The sequence below is a fragment of the Cydia strobilella genome, chromosome 1 (genome assembly GCF_947568885.1).
Source record: "Cydia strobilella chromosome 1, ilCydStro3.1, whole genome shotgun sequence".
NCBI lineage: Eukaryota > Metazoa > Arthropoda > Insecta > Lepidoptera > Tortricidae > Cydia > Cydia strobilella.
The window spans coordinates 29,119,451-29,143,348 of NC_086041.1; the positions used below are offsets into that span (position 1 = coordinate 29,119,451).

The following is a 23,898-nucleotide window of genomic DNA, read 5'->3' on the forward strand; positions in this document are numbered from 1 at the left end:
CGTCGGATACGGAGGAGGATCCTGCATGTTCTGGGGTCGCATTTCCCTCGCCGGCGAAACCGAGCTCGTTTGTGTTACCCGCACTGGTGGTGGTCGAGGCCAGGGATCCATGACTGCTCATCGGTACATCACAGAGATCCTGGAGGACCATGTGGTTCCATACGCCGAATTTGTCGGTCCTGGATTCACATTCATGCAGGATAACGCCCGCTCCCACACAGCGTTGATTGTACGGGACTACCTTGATCAGGTTGGGATCACAGCTATGCAGTGGCCAGCAAGGAGTCCGGACCTGAATCCCATAGAACACCTTTGGGATCAGCTAAAACGGAAGGTGCGGTCACGTGATCCTGCACCTGCGACCCTGGAACAGCTTCGAGATGCCGTCATTGAGGAGTGGGATGCTATTCCTCAAGAGCACATCGTGACTCTCGTGAGGTCCATGAAGGCTCGCATAGAGGCAGTAATTAAGGCCAAAGGAGGCAACACTAGGTTTTAAAGTTTAGTTTTAGGCATTTGTATTCCAATATCTGTTGATTTTATTGTGTTTTAATTTGTTGATTTTTTGCATGAATATACGATTTTTATTTCTTATTGAAAAATGCCTTTTTTTTTGCTCTTTAGTAAATTTTGCATTGTTTTTAAATGAAGGGTTAAATTATCTTTAAAATGAACCCACACACTCATACTTTACCTTCAACAACATACGGTTTATAACGGCTTGAAACAAAAATCCGTGGGTGTGCGATTTCCGTGACGCCGAGTGTAGTTAATTTCGGTATGATCTATACCAATATTAACTCATTTAACTGCCAGACAAAAAACGGTGCACTACCCCAGAAACCGGTTGTCGATAGCTGCATATAAAACAACCCACCCAGCGGGTTGACTGGCATCTGAGCAAAGTTCACAAGCGCCCACCAGGTGGGTTCCTGGCAATGAATGTGTTAAAGACGTTTCAGATATTTGAAATGAATAATTAAATTAAATTAAATAATTATTTATTTCAGAAATTCAATTTCCATAATATATTAGTAACTTATTTTATTAACTCTTAACCTATGTTAGTGACAATATCTATGTATACTTTAACTAATTATAAAAACATGTAGGCTACTCCAGTATTTCCAGAAAGCGCCATCTATCCTGTCTGCGACTGTGGCTAGGATGCTGTTAGTGCTGCCGCGCACGCGCCGCACCAGTGACGCCACCCGCTTGCGCATTATGGCGTGGAAGCCGTCGGTGCGCGCCTCCGCGAACATACCACTAGCGCTGCAATACCGCGGCAGCCCCAACAGCATCCTAAAAGCATTATTATATTGGATGCGTAGGGCGCTGTAAGTTTTTGAGTAAAGTTGATCCATAGGCTGCAAGTGTAAAATGACTGACAGTACGCCTTAAAAAGGGTGATTTTAACGTTGCTAGTACATCTTGCGAACCTACGAATCAACATATTACTTCTTACTGCCAGCGCCCTACGCTCCCTTTCCACATCTACGTCATCTTTTAGTGATGAGGTTACCCAGTGTCCCAAGTACTTAAATTCTCTTACAACTTTAAGTGGAGTGCCATTCAGTCTCACTGGAGGTAACATTAGGTCGTCTAATTGGACCGTTCTTTCTCTGAAGACTAGCAGCTCACTTTTAGAGACATTGTACTTGAGACCCTGGGCCTCCGCATACCGCTCACAAACACTTACTAGCGTCCTAAGGGCGTCGATCGATGGGCTCAGCAACACCATGTCGTCCGCATAACCAATGTTATTTACGAAAGTTCCATCTATTGAACATCCGACCATAGTGTTGCTGAGCTCTTCGATCAGCCGATTGACGTATAGGCTGAAGAGTCTGGGTGACGTAAGCCCCCCCTGCTTGACGCCGCACTCCAACCTATACTCATCGGATAGCGAACCCGCCCACTTTACGACATTAGTTTGGTGGCCGTACCAAAATCTAAAAAGTTCCACCAATTCCCCGGGTAATGACGTCTCCTCGTACAGTTTTTGCCAAAGGCTGTTATAGGACACCAAATCGAAGGCTTTCGAGAGATCAAGAAAACACGCAAAAACTGGTGTTTTCCTATCTGTGTAGTATCGGACAGTGTGCTTAAGACAACTGCCGTCTCCGTGGGCGCTCGAAAGAATGTTATTGCTAATAGGTATAGGAGTAAATATAGAGAAGAGAAAACACAATGACAATGAAAACTAAGTTTAATGCTAAATAGCTCCCTTTGGTGCCCCATATGCATCTGGCATTCTCTCTATTGTATATTTATGGTCTGCAACATACATAATAGGCACGCCTGGTATCTTCCGTATTCTCCTTTTCAAGTCCTTGTCATTGGTGGCAACAATAAAGCACTTGTGCTGGGTCACTCTCTGCACTATGCAATCATCAGCATAAGTGCCCTTGTGGAGACAAGTAATCCTTTCAAATCGGGGGTCCTTTATTATCCTAAGTGCTACCCGATACTTACGACCAAGTTTTTCCAACTCAGCCAAAACACAATCAGTTATGTATGGAATGCATTTTGCATACACACAGTCCATCATATTCTGCATTATGTCCAATTTGTTCTTGATGGAGAAATTGATGAAATTGGTATCGATTAGTATGTGATACGGAGGGCCTAACTGAGTGTTGTATTGGAAGAACATCGCTGAGCTTGCTTGCGGCGCTTCGCGAATCTTCAGTTTATGGGGGTCTTCTGGTTTCTTTTTCTTTGGAGACGCTCTTTCACTTTTCTTTATCCGACTATCACTAGGACTTATCATCTTCTTCATTTGTGCGAACCGCTTTTCCACAATTTTACGAGTTTTTCGTTGTTTTCCCTGTGAACATAAACAACACGTGATATTATTTATACTATGAATAAACCGAACTCATTTTGATGGAAATGAAGCTCAACAACAAAATCCACGAATACTTACCATTTTATTTAATGCTTTTGTTTAAATAAATGTTAAATACACAATTAAGTAAATGGACGATTACGATTATTAAAATAGGTTAGGTACTATACCAATGACAATTGAATTGACATGACTGAACCACGGATTTAGATTTTAATAAACCGGATAGAGTACACGGACCAAAAAGTGTGTCCACATGAGAAGTCAAAGTGGGCGGTTGCATCTCTTTCTAATTAGGGTGACCATAAGTCATATGTATGTGGGATATTAGGATAAGTTGGAATGTATAGTTTGGCCAAGATCTTTTTTCATTCATGCATAGGAAGTCAGAGAGAATGGATATAGTTTTTTTCTCCTCTCTAAAACGCTTCTCAAAACCTTACTTAATTTAGTCGTTATAAAAGCTGTTACTGATGACAGACAGACGGACATCGGAGTCATAGTGATAGGGTCCCGTTTTTACCCTTTGGGTACGGAACCCTAAAAATGGTCACTTTTTTTCATTTGTAGTCTGCCTCTTTCGCACTCATGGTATGTTCATATACGTAATGGCTTCTCTTTTGCACACTTCAGCTATTCTTTAAGCGTCATCGTAGTTAATTGCACCATTTTTTTTTATTTGCCGCCTTCGTGTACTGACGGAAATGTGTGTTCAACTTATATAGAATATTATGTATAAATGTGTCTGTAATATTTAAGGATTTTGGATTTAAATTTTGGCAATTATATAGCTCTCATTACGTGCACAAATAAATCATTTATCTATCTATCTATCAACCAAATAATTAAACATGCCGAAATAAAGATATACTTATTTAGGTAAACTTATTTTTACATTAAGTAAGTACGTAGGTAATAAGAACTCTGTAAGGCCGATTCACATCGTGCCGACATCATAGTCACCCTAATGAGTTTGACAATGTTTTCTTGTATTTTTATCGTAAACTTTAATAGTTGAGGCTTACCTGTGAAAAGATATACCACAATCGACAAAACTTTCACTTCTGGAACCTTTCACACAATATCTTTTACCCATTTTATACTTTATTTCGCAAATAAATCTTGAGCGTCGCCATTCATGTATTTTGAAAATTTCTTTATCAAGTTGGGGATACCAATTAATATTCAAAGTTACTACAATGTCTACCATATTAAAATTAATGTATTTTTTGTTGTGCACATGCTTGGTTAAATCAGTTAATAATATTGACATTATAACTATTTACAAATTACGTAAAAGATATCAGAACCGCACTCTGAATATAGCACTTAAATAATATAAGAAGGTATTCAATTTTAGTAGTTATTGATATAAATACTACCAAGATGGTATTTTTTTAACATTGGCAACATGTGCGAGTGGGACACCGCGACCCACTTTTGCTATCTCATGTGGACCGTTTTCTCTAGTCTGGTACGAACACCTTTCTGGCTCGGTGATAAGGTTCAATTTAGTATGGCAAAAAAGTGACAGCTCGCTCCTGTTTAGGGTATAACTTCATGGACTGAACACTGAACTTGACAGCTGACAATTTTTTTTTTAATTTATTACGAGCATTGTGACAGCTGACTATTACACGACACCATAGACATAGTATATACACGCCACGATGCAGTTTTATGTACAAAATTCAACTAGATTGGTCATAACAGACTACCGCACGTATTGATAGTGTGTAAGGTGGTCGCCGTACGTGCGTTAAGGGTGCAGCTATAAGTTAGACCGAGAAAGCAATATTTTGACTACGGCTAGTCTGTTACGGTTTAAAAGCAGTAACAGACGGGCGTAACCGTAACGGATCGCAAACACTGAAAATGTATGAAGAACTAAAGATGCTTGCAATTTTTCTACAGAGCCCTCATTGAGCCTTTTAAAATGAATAAGGCAACATTTTTTCACTGACAGTGACATTTTGATTTGATTTGACATTTACTTGACAGGCTGACAGCACTAGCTAGAACGAAGAATAATATTCCGTGCCGAGGGACGAAGTGAAAATAATCACAATTAAAAATGTCCTCGCAAATGTCTGCGATTGATTTACTTAAATTAGGTGATGATTGCAGAGAAAAACCATTTCTGAATAAGTACTGGCCAGAAATGTTAGGTGTTGGCTTTGGAATTGCAACAGGAGTTTTCATAAATTTCGGCACGAGACGTCCAGTCTTTAGCGGTAATTACATAATATTAATAACAACTTGATATAGAAAACAGGTTCAACCTATATGGAACAACATGTATAACCAATCGTTATACATGTTGTTCGACGGTTTATTTTTCAGGGATACAAAAGCACATCCTCGGCGTGGCGGGTTGGGTTACTGTGCTGAGTTTCGCCCAGAAGAGGCGTGATGCTTATTTTGCCGAAAGAGACGCGGTGTACAGGCATTATATTGAGCTTCATCCTGAAGACTTCCCAGTCCCAGGTATACTTTCGAATTAGGATTAATCCTGGCTGAACACTTTAATCTTGAGTTAAAATTCATATATTTTATTCAGTAAAATAGGTAACCATTTTTTGGTACCATGTACCATGGGAAATAAAATGTTATTTTACTTAAGGCTATGTTTTGATAGCTACCTATCAACAAAACATAAGGTTAGCCCTTAAATGGATAATAAGATGTGTTGCTTGAACTCGGGTAAATCCATTCGACCCGCTCAGCAAATATCTACCGTATTACCTTTTCTTAATACCAAAATCGCATAATCTGACTGATGGATTTACCCGAGTTTGAAGTTAAGCGACTCAGATGCAATCTACAAATAAGAACTTATATACACCCGCTTCTGCCTGCGATATCATCTGCATGGAATGTTGATGACAATAAATTTCCGTATGTCCTTCCCTGGGCCTCAAACTATGTCCATATCAAATTTCATTTAAATTGGCTCAGAGGTAAATAGGTAACAGACAGACCAAGTTACTTCCACACTAAATCATTTTACGGTTTAGACTCACTTGTTTTAGTCACTCGCGCGACATGTTTCGGAGAGCCTAGGTCTCCTTTCTCAAGCACTAATAGTGATGAGTAATGATTTAATGTTAGTATGTCTCACAACAGTTTAAATTCGATTACTTCCACACTTATTAGTAGGGACTCAAAATCATATAAATATATGTCGTATAATATACCATCATTTATTGTTTTGTTAATATTGATGTTCTTATATTACCATACCCTGGCTATATAGTAAGTGAGTGAGCTAGAGACATTAGTTTTTTGAAGATAGGAGTCCATCTATTGCACTTTCATGAATTGCCCAGTCATAATAAAGTGCCTTTAAACTGTGACCTTTTATGGGAGACGTAAAATTCATATTATTACCTGCTTTATCAAAACAAGAAATTAAGCAATGTGACACTTTAATTTCATGTGTAAAAAAATTTTGCTTCAATGTGGATCTCACCTTAACATTTGACACAACATGGAGCCATTATACTCAAAGATTGATTGAGTATCTCTTCAAATTGCACATGTTTTTAATGGAAATTTAGTCGAGCCATTAGCTCAGTTATCTCACAATTATACACTGTTTCATGTGGGTAAAGTAATGTGATATTTGCCAAGACCTCTTCCTTGATCAACTGCCTTTCCTTAATGGTTAAAGAAAAAAATATCTGCATTCAAACTGATGGAAACTTTTTATTTCCCAAGTATTCATTATGATATGGGAATATTCTTAAAACTTTGTGTAAAATGTTTGAAGGCATATCTTTAATCTATTGTGCTTTCTGTTTCTGCCATCTAATATAAGCTGTTTGTTACAGAGAGGAAGAAGATTGGAGAGATTTTGGAGCCTTGGATCCCAATTCGTTAAACCTATTAGAACAATCAATTTATTTATAGTAACTGAAAACTAGTGCAAATAAAACTACTGTTATTTTAAAGATGATTTAATAAATTAATGTAAGGTTCTACAAAACACACAAGCTTGGCCCAAGTCATTTAATACCCTAAAACAGTTTAAACAGTAAAGATATACCTTAATCTAGAAAGTGGTTTTGTCTAAATTCATAACCTGTTTTCTTATGCTTATAACTTTTGTCTATGTAACAGCGCCAAAATCTTACAATTATGTGGTATTAAAAAGTAATACTTATTTTGATCTGTATTCAGGTTGGCCATTAACTAAAACAAAACTTTGATACCCATATGCAAATGTTTGTTTAAACCTAATTAAGGCCTCTCTCTATTTCTTCCTTCCTTGTGTTTTGCCCTGACACCAAACTGTTAGTTTGGTTTGTGAGCCCAATTTTCATATTTATACACATCTTTCAAATGATCAATATTTTTCATACCCGCCTTGCGCTGCCACATTCGCGCACATAGCCAACAGAGATACACACTGTAAATATTTCAACAATGTTACCGTCACAGAACCTTGCTCGGAATAAAATTTACGAATTAACTTAATATGGGTAATGGTTCACAGTCTTTATGTCGATGCAAATAATGATGTGCTAGAGCAGTAATGTACTCAAACACTTCACCGCAAACCGTGCAGGTGTGGGGGTCCAACTTGTTGCTGTATTGCTGGAAACCTTTACTCTGACACAACTCCTGGCTGAGCTGCGGCGGATGCTTCCCGGCAACTGAATGCAGCTCTTTAGAGCTGACCAAGCCTATACTTTCGATGTCTGCTGGTCTATGCCCACTGTGCACCTTGGTTGGTAAAGAGCTCTCTTTACCCACATCAATGCCAATTATATCAATGTTGTTATTGCTATTGTTGTAAGCATCATTTTGAGTTGTGGTATTTTGAGTGCTAATCTGGTGCTTTTTCATCTTGTGTATTTTCTGAAACAAAAGAATTAAATTTAAACGTAGTTATAGAATATTGTTGTTGTGTTCCGATTTTCAGATTACCTACTAGAATCTAGATGATATTCAATACCGAACTCTAACAAAATATACCTACAGGTACAATTTTTTTGTATACCTAACTACTAACTACTACATATACCTACTACACACGTGCAAAGTTTCATACTGTTACTGCTACATGGTTAATTCCAAATTTACAGCAACATTATAGCAGTGAGTAGTGTAATAAGTTACCAGATCCCTGCTTTGCGCGTAAGCAGCCCCGCAGATGTCGCATTTATAGTTCTTTACCCCTCTGTGTTTGTTAATGTGTCGTGATAACTCGCTGGATGTGATAAACGACTTGTTACACAGGGAACAAACCTGAAATTGATAAAATATACTTTTAAATAAGGTAAAGGTATGTATGAAAATAAGACAAGCACTACCACCGAATCGAAGAACCGTCTGCGAGGGTTGGCGACAGTGGCGACACTGCGCGGTAACAGACTTTTACTACGCTTCGGGCAAGATTCGAACTCGCGACCCTACGGAGCAGCGGATCGCTCTAGCCAATAACAGCAGCTCTATGCATAGCAGGCCCGTGTAAATTTTTCCATTCCTTTGTTTTACACGGCATTCTTGGACAAAAATCATTTGAAACGTTTCCAAAAACGTGCCAAAAAATAAAGCGACAAAAAAAACTTCGAACCTTCACGAGAATCGGTTGAGAATAGCGACCTACGAATGGATTTTTGACCAAGATGAAACAGAGACTTCGCTAACGCTCGGTCAATTATTTAGCGAGTTTTAGAAATTTTAATCGGTAAGTGACATACTAATAACATTTTAAATCATAAGTTTAGCGACGCAACCCGTAGGTGACGCAACTTATTACATAGGCGTAGGCATATATTTATGAACTTACATGATCCTTTTGTCCTGTGTGAATTTTGAGATGGGACTGAAGATTTCCCTGCGCGCAAAATGTTTTACTGAAACAAAAATTGGAACACTTGAATACATGAGCATGTACCTAGATCCTCGTAGGGATGGGCAGGCCATTCATTTTTATTTTATATCTTTCTTTTTCACCACAAATGTTCAGAGAAAACGCCACTTCGTATGAACCGCATTACCGACTGTTTACTCTCACAGCGTATGATGGCGATACTCTGTTCAGCACCGGTGGAAACGCCATATAGGTACACGGGCTTCATTCAAACTTGCTAAGCCGCGCCATAACTACATATATGCATAATTGGTTTGTTTTTACCTATCATGGAATAATGGTTTTCTGAACCCTAGGGAAGCGTGCACGGAGCCGAAGCCAACACTTAGAAGGCTTATTGACACTAAAGAAATATAAGGGGAAATACACCGAGAGGATACTGCCCTTGCCCGTGTCACAGAATAAGTAATAGTATTATCATACAGAACAGCCACGCACCGCCCCGCCCCGACTTGAATCACCTCGCCCCGCGACAGCAGATTGACGGCCGTTTGCCGGCCGCTCAGTACTATTTTTAAGCAACTTACTCACACTATGATGCATGACGCGTGTACAGACGTGCTGTTCACACATAGAAACGCAAGTGATTTTTGATGTATAGCGTGTCCGCCGTGCCCGTGTCATAGGACGCACGCAGAGGATTATTTAACAGTACCTGCAGACCTCGCATTGAAATGGCTTCTCGCCTGTGTGTACCCGGAGGTGTATAGTCAGGTTGTGTTTCTGCGCGAAGCGGCGGGAGCAGTACATGCAGCTGAAGGGCTTATCGCCCGTGTGAGTTCTGAAAAACAATACAGATTATTCTGCAAAATAGATTACTGGCTACCATGCAACCATTGTCAAACAGTAAATGACTCCTAATGACAGTAATATTATTTTGATAGTTCCAGTATAGTTATGACGACCCGGATTTGTCTATGTGAAAGCTGATAATGACAATGAATAACTGGCTGTTTCAATAATGCAATTTTTTTATCATGTGGATAATGCCATCCATCAGGCCCCTGAATCAGAATCAGATTTTATTTGTATAACATAGGTAGTACAACCTAGCAGGGTTGTGTAAAAATAAAAGGGGATCTTACACAAACTAGTATATGTACCTGACATGCGTCTCCAACTGTGCCTGGCAGCGGAACTCCTTGTCACACTCATAACATGCATGCACTTGTTTGGGTTTAGGCTTCGGCCCACGCTTTAGCTTTTCCTCCTCAGGTTTCTTCTTGTAGTTGGTGCTACTTTTTTTCTGGGACAGTCTACATTTGCTGAAAATGAATTCTCTCAATAGTCAACCTCTCTTAGTCTCTTAATAGTTTGACCTCTAGCAGCCCACTATACAAGGAAAATTAAAGTTTAATTTGAACTACTTACATGAATTTTGTTACGTCAAAATAATTTTAGTAGGTAGGTAGTATTAAAATTGTCTTCGGTTACCGCGATAATTACTCATGAAATAAAACTATGAAAACGGATTATATCGCGTATATTGAATTTATAATACATCCAGACATTTGAACCCTTTACAGCGTTCGTGGTCAACGGGTGACTGAGGAAAAACTAAAAAGTGCAAAAATACTCATACAAAAAATAATGAACCATCATAAACTTAAAGGCTGGTTGTACATGGAAAATCGGTTCCGTTATACAATACAACTAGTTTCAAGTAAAGATATATATATATACGCGATAAAGCTACACTTCGGACCCGAGAAGATTTAATTCCCTCCTAAATTGTAGGAGTGTATCCCAATATGGGACCGGCAACAAACTCGGCAGGACACATCTTTTCAAAACATATTATACATTGGTTTATTATTATATGGATATATTATAAATTCAATATATACGACATAATCCGTTTTCATAGTTTTATTTCAGGTAGTATTAAATATAATCTTACCATTTCTTTATTATAGCTTGTGGTATGGGCAGCTGTAATAAAAAAGGTCTGTTAACATTAATGCAATAAACAGCCTATTCTTAAATAATAATAATAAAAGAAACTTAATATCACTTACAGGGTCCGTCATAATAGCTGCATCATTATACCTAGAACAAAAAAAAATTAAAAATCACTCCAATTAATCACTAATAATTCGATTGTTTTTGTCTACACAAGATAATTGTATTAAGAGAACTATATTAGTTTTTTAATGCATAGTTACATAAAGTAAAAAATTGTGGAAGTAATATACAATGGGCTTTACTTCATAATCATCATGATCATAATAGCCTTTATTGCCGAAACTAAAGGTCCGGATTAGTGGTCAGCGTGTCTGTGACACATAGGCCTCTCCCAGCTGTTTCCATTCCTTATCAATTTTTTTCCAAGCCCAGCCCAGCCCATAGAATAGAATGGGATTTACTTACTTAGATGTTAACTGCAGTCCCAAGTATTGCCTGAGTCGAACGTCAGCACTCTCACACGTCTGTTTAAAATGGTAAGCTACTCCCAGCTTGTAGATACAGTTGCTGCACAACTGCTCTGGGAGCCCATCATTTTTCCGAATCTGTAATAATATTTTTAAACTGTAAATAGTTATGATTTTCATAAAATAGTGGTAAGTTATTTTGAAGAGAAGTATGTTACCATAAATATGTATAAAAAATTATAGTAGTTACCATATATATATATATAAAATAAGTATACTCATTACAACTACTACTTTGCCAGGAGGCTTTATTGTTAGAAAACATAAACATACAACTGAGAACAAGGAACCTAGAGTAAATTCTCAAAACAGCATCGGAGTATTTCTAAGATAATTTACCTTCACATTACAGCAATATTCAATCATATCGCATAAGGATATATTGAAATTCTTTGTAAACACCGAAGAAAGTACCCCTTCCTCCAAACAAATTCTGCAGATTTTATTCATTTCTTGATTTAACTAACACCCAACAAACTCAAAACAAAATTGTAATTACTGAACATTTAGTAATTTGTTTTAGTTAAATTGAATTTATCTATTGGCCAGTCAGCGTTCAACTACAGACTAATAAGAGATACTAGGATACTACACTTCAACCTAGATTCATTGAGACAGTCCAAGCCAGCCAGTGTCCTTTTTTATTTTTCGGCTTTTTTTAATTTGAAGTTTTGACAGTACTGACACTTGAGTAACAGCTCGATATGTCAAACTTATTTATTAATTTTGTGTACTGGCTACAATAAAGTTAAGCCAGGGTGTCACGTATTGCGGCGTCCCTCTCGTCAGTTCATAGATGGTAGGATCCTATAGATGAGCTACACGCGTGCGTCCGTGAGGGACAGAACATACGTAATGCGACAAAATGATTGGTCGGGTTATTTGTTTCCCACCATAAACCATACTAAATTTACGGTGGGGAATAAACGAAAAAAGAGACTGTGACAAGGATAAACAATAATAGCGCTTTCTCTGCTACTTCTACTGAAAGATATAGTTGCTCAAACCAAATTGGCAGTAAATAAGAACAAAAAAACTATAATCATCCTTTTCTTTCGGGTGCTAGTACTAGTGTAAGACAAAGATAGTATGATTCTCTCTGTCTATGTTTGAAATAAGACAGTCCTTTGACAAGCTATACATAAAGCATTATTTCTTTTACATTATTAACACCGCTCCGCATCGCATTCCGCTCCTGACTATGTATAGTTTTCGGCATTTTTGTTATTTATTATACTTAAGCATTATTCAAGTAAACCGCCACAATGACACTGACAACAGTGACAACCTATTAAAATTATTGCCAGTGTAAGAAATTAGTTCCAATGAAATTCCGCAACATGGCGCATGATCATATATGGCGCATGGTCAGGCTTTAACAGAGCGACACAATCGCAACACAAAGTGACAAACTGGGGCAAGTAAACGCGCGGGCTACTTCCGCAAGCAGCATGCGCTTTTACCTATTCACATTGCTCCCGTAAGCGCTCTGTGCAAGCAATTTGATCTGATCTTGTGGGTTATAGTTTGTTAAAGGACTGTCTCATTTCAAACATAGACAGAGAGAATCACACACACAGATGTCTTACACTAGTACTAGCACTCGAAAGAAAGGGATGAGTATAATTCTCCTGGTTGTTACTGACTGATAAATTGGTTTGACCAACTATATATTGTTTATTACAGGAATAATGTTATCTGCCTCTGTCGCTTGAATACTCAAGAGCAATAACGACTTTCGATGTTGGCGGTAGGCCCTCTCCTCTGTCGCATTAATCCTTCTCTTAAGGGCCCTCCACACTCGTGCGCGAATCGCGGCGCGAAGCCGAGAGAAGCATACTATCTTTGTCTTACACTACCTACTACCACCCAAAAGAAAAGGATATAGGTATAGTTTTTTTTTGTTCTTATTTACTGACAATTTGGTTAGAACAACTGTAGATATCATTAGATAGGTGTTAAAAAACAAAAAAAAAATATTTCATTACAAAGTTTATTCATAGCTACACTGTTTCTTTGACAGAGTAATAAAATAAAACAATTATTTTCTTAATCAATATATCTTTGATGACAATTTATACTGTGCTTCAGGTACGTGGCTATAATATACACGGTGTTTTATGACTCGCTGAAAACCTAAAAACAGTTTAGAATCAACAGCAGAATCGATTGAGCTATATTTTAATGGGGGTACAAATAACACCGTGTTTACACTAAGCAATATAAATATATTTATTATATAAATAGTTTTAATAGTGTATTTATGTTCTTAGGTTATGCTATGGTAAGAGAGATAACTGATATAGTTCAAGGTAAAATTTCAATGTTCAATGTTTAGTATATAGACCAGCGGTGGAACAAAAATGGGTTTTGATAATATTAAAGTTTTTTCTTTTTCGATATGTCATTGTTAGCATGTTAAATAAGACTTTCGTAAAAAGTTAGAAATTTTTAGGGTGAGCGTTCGGATATATTGAAATATTTTAATTTCTGCTAATAACTTTGTAAATATAGAATTAAAGTTACAAAAAACTTTAACATATTCAATACCACTTTAATTTATACACAATATTCGGTTTTTAGAAATCTGGAACATGTGCTTTCTGGTGAACTTAAAAACATGAATTATTTTGTAAATAAATAATTAGAGTAGCTGATATTGCAAAATTACGATATTATGGATCAGCTTATTATACTTGTAAAAAATTAGAAATGTAGACAATGTGCTTCTCTAGATATTGATATCTGGTTAAGCAGTATAGCCAATATTGAATTAAAGTTTGTAGAGTTAATATTAAACGGTCATGACAATGATCTTAGTTCCCACACAAAAGATTAGAAATATAAAATTTGTGCGTCACTAAATACTGATACGTATGCATTCCGTGCTTATATTTACGTTACATTTCAAACGCGCGGCATGGTTGCGCGCGCCGCGCTGTGCGCCGCCGAGGCAGCGATCAAACGGTATTGATATATAGGTAGATCAACGGTATATAGATCAACGGGCTAGCGGGTAACCTAACCTTGCTAGACGCGTGCAAAATAATATTTCACAAAATTCAAAAAAATGTTCTAAAAGCAATCTGTATTTTTAACAGGTTAAAATTAAGTATCTAAATAGTCATAAAAATAATAAACCAGAACATTTGGTCGTGTCGTGTCTTTAACCTTGCCAGGCGATCTAAAAAGTATGGCACTTACTTGCACGCAAAATTAAGTTTGTTTACTATACAAATTGTATGCATTACAAAGTTATCTTTGCACACAAAATTAAGTTTCTCTACTATACAAAGCGTATGCATCGCAGTTATTTTTGCACGCAAAATTATGTTTGTCTACTAAACAAAGTGTATGCATTACAAAGTTATTTTTGAAGTAAATTAAAGACCACTAGGTAGGATGTACAGTCAGCAATACTATTCGCTTTGCACCTTTGCATACAAACCTATACAGGGGTGGTATCTTTTCTCTGCAGCTAACTGTACAATGTGATTGTAACTATGAGGATGGTGTATATTTATGATGTATGAGGACATTTCTATTAAAAGTTATGTTAGATTTTGAAATTTTTATATTGAGTATATCTACTTATATAAAAATTTGAATTTTGGTTATGGAATTTTATATTATATAACATAAAAAAAATAAAAAAAATAAACAAAAAAATATATATAGGGCTGTATCTCCTAAACCGTCCGTCGCAGCGCAAAAATAAAAAAAAAATCGTTCCCCTCTTTCAATATACAAAAAACACAATAAATAAATAAATGAAAATTATAGGACATTCTTACACAGATTGACAGTCCCACAGTAAGCTCAAGAAGGCTTGTGTTATGGGTACTCAGACAACGATATATATAATATACAAATACACAGAAAACACCCATGAGCATGACTCAGGAACAAATATCTGTGTTCATCACACAAATAAATGCCCTTACCGGAATTCGAACCCAGGACCATCGGCTTCACAGGCAGGGTCACTAGGCCAGACCGGTCGTACAATGAAACACAAAAAGAAAAAAAATCTTTACACGGCTGTATCTCCTAAACCGCGCGTCGTAGCACAAAAACAATCATCAAATTTTCGATCCACTTTAAGAAACCCCCAAATAATATTAAAAAAAAACCAAAAAAAAAACGAACAAATCTTTATAAGGCTCTATCTCCTGAACCGTGCGACGTAGCGCAAAATAATAAAATTTTCGTTCAACTGCAGTGGACCCTTAATTACCATTAAAAAAAAAAGAAAAAAGGAAAGAAAATTCTTTAGAGGGCTGTATCTCCTAAACAGTGCGTTGTAGAGCAAAAATCGTGCGACGGAGCGCAAAAATAATCAAATTTTCGTTCCACTTTAAGAAACCCTTAATTAATATAGGTATATAAAAAACACAAAAAATCCGTATAAGGCTTAATCTCCTAAACCGTGCGCCGTAGCGCAAAATAATAACATTTTCGTCCGCCTGCAGTGGACCCTTAATAAACATTTAAAAAAAAAAACAGAAAAAAAAACAGAAAAAATATTTACAGGGCTGTATCTCCTAAACCCTTCGTTATAGCGCAAAAATAATCAAATTTTCGTTCCTCTATCAGAAGCCCCTAAGTAACATACAAAAAACACAATGAAAACATAAAAGAAAAAAACAAAGAAAACAATCTTTTTATAGGGCTGTATCTCCTAAACCGTGCGTCGGAGCGCAAAAAAAGTAAAATGTTCGTTCCCCTCTAAAAAAGATAGATATAACTCCGTAATAGATGGATACAGTCTAAGGAAAAAACGTGCCTCGAAAATCCCGAAAATTTGATTCTCGATCAGAGGGCGCCACTAGTTTTGGCTTACTCTCGTATAGATGGCGTTGACGGTTTCGTTTGTTATTTATAATTTTAACGCATATCAGTGAAAGAACATGGGTCAAAATCATATAAAAATAATTAATGCAAATAAAAAAATCATTTATCCATATTTAAATACATTTTAACGTATTTTTATAAATCTTCATTTTTAGTTTTAAAGTATGTCGATAGATGGCAGTGAATTTAAAGCGGTTACAAAATTTACTATGACAGTACCACTCTATCTTATTATATCCTCTTTGCCTCTAAGAAATCCTTTTTTAATATGAGAAAAAACAAAAAAAAACGAAAAAAATATTTACACGGCTGTAACTCCTAAACCGTTCGTCGTAGCGCAAAAATAATCAAAATTTCATTCCACTTTAAGAAACCCTTAATTTATATAAAAAAAAAAAAATCTTTATAAGGCTGTATCTCCTAAACCGTGCATCGTAGCGCAAAATAATAAAATTTTCGTTCCATTGCAGTGGACCCTTAGTTAACATTAAAAAAAAAACAAAAAAAAAAACAGAAAAATATCTTTACAGGGCTGTCTCTCCTAAACCGTGCGTTGAAGCTCAAAAATAATCTAATTTTCGTTCTCGTTTGAGAAACCCGTAAGTAACATTCAAAAAATACTATGAAAAACAAAAAAGAAAACAAAAAATTAAAACATCTTTATAGGGTTGTATCTTTTAAATATTAATAAGGGTTTCTTAAAGTGGAACGAAAATTTAATTATTTTTGCTCTTCGCTCCGACGCACGGTTTAGGAGATACAACCCTATAAACATTTTTTTCTTTGTTTGTTTTCTTTTTAGTTTTTCATTGTGTGTTTTGTATGTTACTTAGGGGCTTTTCAAAGGGGAACGAAAATTAGATTATTTTTGCGCTACAACGCACGGTTTAGGAGATACAACCCTATAAAGATTTTTTATTTTTTTGTTTTCTTCTTTGTTGTTCGATTATGTTTTTTGAATGTTACTTACGGGTTTCTCAAAGGGGAACGAAAATTAGATTAGTTTTGCGCTACAACGCACGGTTTACGAGATACAGCCCTGTCATAGGACATTTCGATGCTAGTGCGGAAAGTGTGTCATTATTAGACATTTCCGCACGTGTATCGAACGACGTTTTTCAATACAGTTGCGAAAAAATAAGAAAAACAACAAGTAAGGAATTCGAAACTTTTATATTATTAATTCTGTGACATCATTGACATTGACATTATGAAGAGGTGTTTTTTTAGCTGGGTGTTATTATTATTGAACCCACTTTAATGAAAGTTTTTTTTTAAATGCATGTTCTATAAGACAATTGTACATATAAAACATTGTACTATTATTACCCAAATATCGTTAATTACGATTATTTGTGTATCGTACATTTATAAAAACAATATCGAATGTTGCCTTTGGAAATTTAAAGCAGAAATAAAAAACGCCTCTCCTTTGACAGGCGTTCCGTTCTATTCAGACAACTTATTAAGAACGGTTTTTCAATATTCAATATATAAAAAAATAGACGTGTTATAATGATGAAGAGGTAAGTAATAAAATATGAAATAAGTATATTTTTCGTATTCTTACTTTAACAGTAGGTTTTTATGTTGATTACTGAGTATTGAGTATTGAAATAATCGTTAATAACGATATTTAGGTAATAATAGTACAATGTTTTATATTTGTAAAACAATACAATGTGTATAATGTTGTATGTAGTGGGTTCAATAATAATAACAAAATCCATTCTAGTCGAATAAAAGCTATAAAAACACCTCTTCATAATGTCAATGTCAATAATTAGAGTTTTGAATGATTCACGGTGGTTTTGAAATATCGGGAGCTCACAAATAATACAAAAGGTAATCACGGTCTACATATATCCCGGTCAATATAAGTCTAATGTCAATAATGTCACAGAATTAATAATATAAAAGTTTCGAATTCCTTACTTGTTGTTTTTCGCAACGGTATTAAAAAACGTCGTTCGATACACGTGCGGAAATGTCATTCTTCGAAAGTATGTAAAGTATGACATACTTTCCGCACTAGCATCGAAATGTACTATTTCTGTTTTTTTTTCTTTTTTTTTAATGTTAACTAAGGGTCCACTGCAATGGAACGAAAATTTTATTATTTTGCGCTACGATGCACGGTTTAGGAGATACAGCCTTATAAAGATTTTCTGTGTTTTTTTTTAATATATTACTTAAGGGATTCTTAGTGGAATGAAAATTTGATCATTTTTGCGCTCCGTCGCACGGTTTAGGAGATACAACCCTATAAAGATTTTTTCTTTGTTTTTCTTTTTAGTTTTTCATTGTGTTTTCTGTATGTTACTTAGGGGTTTCTCAAAGGGGAACGAAAATTAGATTATTTTTGCGCTACAACGCACGGTTTAGGAGATACAGCCCTCTAAAAAAAAAATTTCTGTTTTTTTTTTCTTTTCTTTTTAAATGTTAATTAAGTTGAAAGAAAATTTTATTATTTTACTCTACGACCCACGGTTCAGAGATACAGCCTTATAAAGACTTTATTGGTATTTTTTTTTTAATATTACGACGCTCGGCTTAGGAGATACAGCCGTGTAGAGTTTTTTTTCTTATTGTGTTTCATTGTGTTTTTTGTATATTAAAAGTGTTTTTAAATGGGAACGAAAATTTTATTATTTTTGCGCTACGACGGACGGGTTAGGAGATACAGCCCTATATTTCTTTTTTTGTATATTTATATAATATAAAATTCAATAACCAAACTTCAACTTTATATGTAAGTAGATATATTTACCTAATATAAAAATTTCAAAATCTAACATAATTTAATAATAGCGTCGTAGCGTAAAATAATAAAATTTTCGTTCAACTTAATTAACATTTAAAAAGAAAAGAAAAAAAAACAAAAATTTTTTTAGAGGGCTGTATCTCCTAAACCGTGCGACGGAGCGCAAAAATAATCAAATTTTCGTTCCACTAAGAAACCCTTAATTAATATATTTAAAAAAAAACACAAAAAACCTTTTTAATTCTGTATCTCCTAAACCGTGTGCCGTAGCGCAAAATAATAAACATTTTCGTTCGCCTGCAGTGGACCCTTAATAAACATTAAAAAAAAAACAAATAGAAAAAAAAAACAGAAAATGATATTTACAGGGCTTAAATAATCAAATTTTCGTTCCCTTAACAGAAGCCCTTAAGTAACATACAAAAAACACAATAAATAACATACATCATAAATATACACCATCGTCATAGTTACAATCACATTGTACAGTCAGCTGCAGAGAAAAGATACCACCCCTGTAAAGAAGTTTGTATGCAACGGTGCTAAGCGAATAGTATTGCTGACTGTACATCCTACCCAGTAGTCTTTAATTTACTGTACTACAAAAATAACTTTGTAATGCATACAATTATTATAGTAGACAAACTTAATTTTACGTACGAGTAAGTGCCATACGTTACTTTTTAGCTCTTCTGGCAAGGTCAAAGACCCGACCAAATGTTCAGGCTTATTTTTTTGTGACTATTTAGATACTTAACTTCAACCTGTAAAAATTACAGATTGCCTCACGAACTTTTTTGGAGCCCTAAAAAATCTTAAAAAATATAAGGGTTGATTTAGCCCCGCTACCCTGCAGCCAGACCTCCAGTGCTGAGTTAGGGTATGATAGGAGAAGTATCAGGCAAATTTTCAGCTTGCCTCAAGGACCTACTCCAAAATGTCTACCAGCTCTCGGACCACTAAGTAACTACAAATAATTAGTCCACATAACAAACATTTTGTACTCATTTTGAAGTCATAATTACATTAATTTCACGTAATATCGGCATCTAATTTATGTGCACGGTAAACAAACTAATGAATGACAAGAAAAGTACGAAGTACTTACGAAGCTGAGCGGGGGGTGGGGCGACCGGGCGAGGTACCTATAGGTATAGATAGATACGAATGCTACGATAGGCTCCCGCGTGCCGCGCCGGCACCTTGACGGACCAGCGCGGCGTATGTATGAATTTCGCGCCTTTTTAAATAGATTTGGCTATAACAATGGAAGCTACACACAGAAATTTCTTACTTTTCATAATATGGTTGCATATATTATTTTATAGTATGAAACTTATCTTTATAGACTTTAATTCAATATTGGACCTTACAGGACAAAAAACGCATATTAAAATTTAAGCAGCAATCCTATTTTTCTAATTTTCGGCTTTGTCTATTAACTTAAGAATTTAGAGATATTATTGTGGATTTTTAAAACTTTAATTCAATATCGACAAAATAATAAGCTAATTTTAGTTTGACAAAGAAGCAGGTTAAATTTTTTTCTAAAAATGTAACAGTTTAAAGAGTCATACATAATTTAAACGATGAAGCTTAAACTTTGCACTTTAATTCAATATTCAAAAAGCATCAATCAAAATATATAAATACCTAATTTATACCTAACGCTCGTTCTAACTTTTCCTCTTAAATTACAAATATGCTTAAAAACATGTCCCCTGCCATATAAGCATCACTTTTCCTTCTTTAGAATTATCATAACTTTAAGGTCAAAAATATGGTCCCACTATCGGTCTAATAATATTGTCGGTTGTCAATAAGGCGCTATTTTCATATAGCATTAATTTGAAATCAGCCTTATCGCCAAGCGACAATGCGGTACCTTTTGGTTGAAAACGTCACATATGACATTTAATATTTCTATACTGTCTAGGTTACGGATTTTCTCATTATACCTTATACCTATAGTATGAATTTTCGCAAATGATTTTTACGCCGCACACCCTAATCTGTTAAACAATAGTTATTTGTTATACAAGGGTGCAAAGTTGTATTTTACCCGCGAGTGTGGAATTGAAACACGAGCAAGCGAAAGGATTCTATAGTTGATCCACGAGCGAAGCGAGTGGTTCTAAAATAGAATCCTGAGCGTAGCGAGTGCTTCAACACACGAGAAGTAAAATACATTTGCACCCGTGTGTAACACAAAACTTTTCACCTCACTATAGCGAGGAAAGTGCAACATCCACAGGCGTTAGATCATCTTCATCACTGGAATCACTCTTTTTTTCGATATTATAACAGAAAATTCTGGAAGTTGTGTATTTTTACGCGAGTCGGTGAGAAAAGTTTTTAAGTAAAAAATTTGTTGACAATGTTGACATTTCTGACGTATGAAATGTCAAGGATGCGTTTTGAAATTGCATCGACTTAACTTGTGCGTTCAGAATTATATTTAACATCATTATAAAAAAACAAACGTTTCTTATGGAATTTTAAGGTTTATGACTTAAAATCATTAAATAAAGCTAAATTTGATATTTTTTATTAGATTCTCAAACCATTTATTTAATGATAATTAATATCGAACGAACCATTATCATGAGCCTTTTACGTTTTGTTATCTGTCAAGCTACTTAAACACGCTCCATCCAAGGTCAAATTACTTTCCCCACTAGTGGATAAAACGCGTTTTCCCCCGCTTGTTTTGAAGGTTAAAAGACAACTTTCCAAGCTAGTGAGGGGAAAAAGCCTTTGTTTCTTTTGTTTAGCGGTTACCAATGCTACCGCTACTGACTGAACGGGAACAAACTCGTTTAAAAAGAAATTTTACCGTCCTAATTATATGGTTCAAATTTATGTAACAGCTCTGTATTCTGAGACCACACACAGGCAACGATCGTCCTTCATTACCCAAACTCGTTATCTCAGAATGAGCTGTTGATGTTTAACGTCATGGTTGCCTTGGCACGCGCTCGGCACGCGACTAAGGCGCCTCTCCATAAAAGAAACAAAGGCTTGTGTTTAACGGATTAGGGTCTGAGGCCTAAAAGTCATTTGAGAAAATCCATACTATACGAAGTTACGATACCACAAACTGCAATATGATTAATTAATGCAGTGCCTGAACATATTTTACATACATTTTGCGTTTTCGTTTCATTCAGGGGCTGCGTAAATTAATAAGGTAGCCCTGCAAGGTATACAACACAGTCAATCCTCTCATCCTCTGTAATATATGTATAATAATATCGAAGTTCAATAGAAACCCTGTTAAATACAAGTGGATTTAAGCTAAATATTTCGTCGGGTGACAAGTAAAAGTCACAAAGTACCACCACAAGTTCATAGCCATAGGGAACTGTATTATTATCTGAATAAGGTTGATTTATGTTTAATTATTTTTCAGTAATTAGTGAGTTTTGGTTGTCCCCTACGATTTGATTCCATTTGCCTTTAATTTGTTTATAATATAAAACTTTACCATACCTAATATAATTTATATATTTTTTACAAACATGTTATTGCTATGGATGGCACTCCATCTGTCTAATTTCGTTGTCCAATGTCATTGCGTCTCACCCTCTCATTAAGCAAAATGTGAGACGCAAATACACATTGGACCAAGTTATTGAACAGATGGAATACCATCTTAATGGCTCCTCTACACGATGGCCCAACGTAAGCCAATCTAAGGGACGCATTTATGCGTTAGAGGGAGCAAGTGATATTGCTATCTCATTCCACCGCATAGCTGCGTCCCTTCGATTGGCCTACGTTGGGCCCTCGTGTAGAGGAGCCATTTGATAAAAAATTGGCTTGGCCAATGAGGCATAAATACCGTTGGATAATTACTTAGCTTTGAGCAAATAAACCACTGCCTCATATGACATACATCTGATATCACATTGTGACGCTGGTAGGGTAAACATACTTCATATAATTAAGTATTTGAAAAAAGGAAATAAATTTCCACTCTGATTGCTAAAATATGATTAGTGATTGGAATATGTTATGATAAAATTTCACACCATAGAGTACACTTAAACAAGTCTCTTATACGTATAAATAAAGAAAGTTGCATTGTTTTCGGATATGTGGCAATATCATAGATTTAAAACATAATATACCTATACATACTTTGCTAGGCTCTGACGGAAGACAAGAATGATAATTATTATTCCTATGAATATAATATATTATGTATTTGACATTTGGTAAGTCTATATTTTAGCGTATTTTCACGACACAACATTTATAAGACGTTGAGATTCGTGACTACAATTTTTTTGAGTAAAAGTTTGATCATATTTAAAATTAGATTTTTGTAGCCTTAGCCAGCCACAAGAAATAACTTAGTCATTGCACTGAAACTTTACGAAAACGCGGGTTTTATATGTTTTAGGAAACAATACCAATCCATTGCCATTCACAATAATGTATACGAGCGCTTACAATTCCGTGTTAGCTTAGCTCGAAAACTGGGCTACCGTTTTCAACGCGTGTTTACTGAGCGCATCGAGCATCAGAAAAACGATACAATAGTAAACTCACGTTTTGCTACGCGCGGTTAACGTCGTGCAAGTCAGTTGTTTGACCAATCGAGAGCCTGTTCAGGCTGTGTAGGCTGCGACAGTAGCCGGGGTCAGTGACCCCGCTAGCCGGGCGCGAGGCAGCAGCGCGCGCGCAGTGAGCGTCAGAATAGCGCGTGCGCGGGCAGCAGCTGCACGGTGGGCCGCGCGCCGCCGCCGTGCCACGCCACGCACGTGCCGTCCGCGTAGCAGCCGAACAGGATCTCGCTGTCCAGGCTGTATGTTAAGCTGCGAGACGAAAACATACATTAGAATGATTATAGTATTTTATACAATCGTGATATAATAGAGAGCTTTTCAGTCGAGTACCGTGTTTAAGCAACGAAGCTTGCTGAGTTGCTTAAGTTAAGGTACGAGATTGAAAAGCTTGATTATATCACTATTGTATACAATACTTTTTCTACGAGACAAAAAAATAATACTTTCAACTAGTAGAATCATATAGGTAAACAAACCAAACGTATACAGCAAAGATACGCGAGCTGCCGCAGCCCGCGATACCTTCATACTCGTGCGCGCCC

At 36.0% G+C, this 23,898-nt stretch overlaps 5 protein-coding genes across 6 annotated transcripts in view; 1 reads left to right on the forward strand and 4 right to left on the reverse strand.

The window, feature by feature from the left end:
• Window positions 1-683: 683 nt before the first annotated feature.
• LOC134756075 (uncharacterized) lies at window positions 684-1,741 on the reverse strand. The gene is made up of 4 exons (XM_063692918.1): window positions 1,466-1,741; window positions 1,200-1,367; window positions 878-932; window positions 684-694 (listed from the first exon to the last, which is right to left on the reverse strand). Exons 1-4 carry the CDS (start codon window positions 1,739-1,741, stop codon window positions 684-686), a joined length of 510 nt encoding a protein of 169 aa, XP_063548988.1.
• Window positions 1,742-2,191: 450 nt separating this feature from the next.
• On the reverse strand, window positions 2,192-3,036 carry LOC134743149 (rRNA-processing protein FCF1 homolog). The gene is made up of 2 exons (XM_063676496.1): window positions 2,930-3,036; window positions 2,192-2,830 (listed from the first exon to the last, which is right to left on the reverse strand). Exons 1-2 carry the CDS (start codon window positions 2,930-2,932, stop codon window positions 2,216-2,218), a joined length of 618 nt encoding a protein of 205 aa, XP_063532566.1. The 5' UTR covers window positions 2,933-3,036; the 3' UTR covers window positions 2,192-2,215.
• A 1,832-nt stretch (window positions 3,037-4,868) lies between these two features.
• Window positions 4,869-6,846, forward strand: LOC134743164 (NADH dehydrogenase [ubiquinone] 1 subunit C2). The gene is made up of 3 exons (XM_063676533.1): window positions 4,869-5,085; window positions 5,195-5,338; window positions 6,685-6,846. The coding sequence occupies exons 1-3, from the start codon at window positions 4,926-4,928 to the stop codon at window positions 6,732-6,734; spliced, it is 354 nt and encodes a 117-aa protein (XP_063532603.1). The 5' UTR covers window positions 4,869-4,925; the 3' UTR covers window positions 6,735-6,846.
• On the reverse strand, window positions 6,810-11,812 carry LOC134743160 (zinc finger protein 271-like). Of its 2 annotated transcripts, XM_063676508.1 has the most exons (9): window positions 11,504-11,802; window positions 11,103-11,242; window positions 10,751-10,781; window positions 10,633-10,664; window positions 9,836-9,997; window positions 9,388-9,513; window positions 8,649-8,715; window positions 7,976-8,104; window positions 6,815-7,714 (listed from the first exon to the last, which is right to left on the reverse strand). In XM_063676508.1, exons 1-9 carry the CDS (start codon window positions 11,612-11,614, stop codon window positions 7,322-7,324), a joined length of 1,191 nt encoding a protein of 396 aa, XP_063532578.1. In that variant the 5' UTR covers window positions 11,615-11,802; the 3' UTR covers window positions 6,815-7,321. The 2 variants fall into 2 exon arrangements, with proteins under 2 accessions (XP_063532588.1, XP_063532578.1); XM_063676518.1 differs by lacking the exon at window positions 7,976-8,104 and having other exon boundaries at window positions 6,810-7,714; window positions 11,504-11,812.
• A 10,639-nt stretch (window positions 11,813-22,451) lies between these two features.
• LOC134756166 (lysosomal-trafficking regulator) overlaps window positions 22,452-23,898 on the reverse strand; it is a 54,158-nt gene continuing 52,711 nt past the window's right edge. Inside the window, exon 60 of the mRNA XM_063693020.1 lies at window positions 22,452-23,605. Within this exon, the coding sequence (XP_063549090.1) occupies window positions 23,482-23,605 (124 nt within the window). The 3' untranslated portion in view covers window positions 22,452-23,481. The remainder of the gene's footprint in view (window positions 23,606-23,898) is intronic.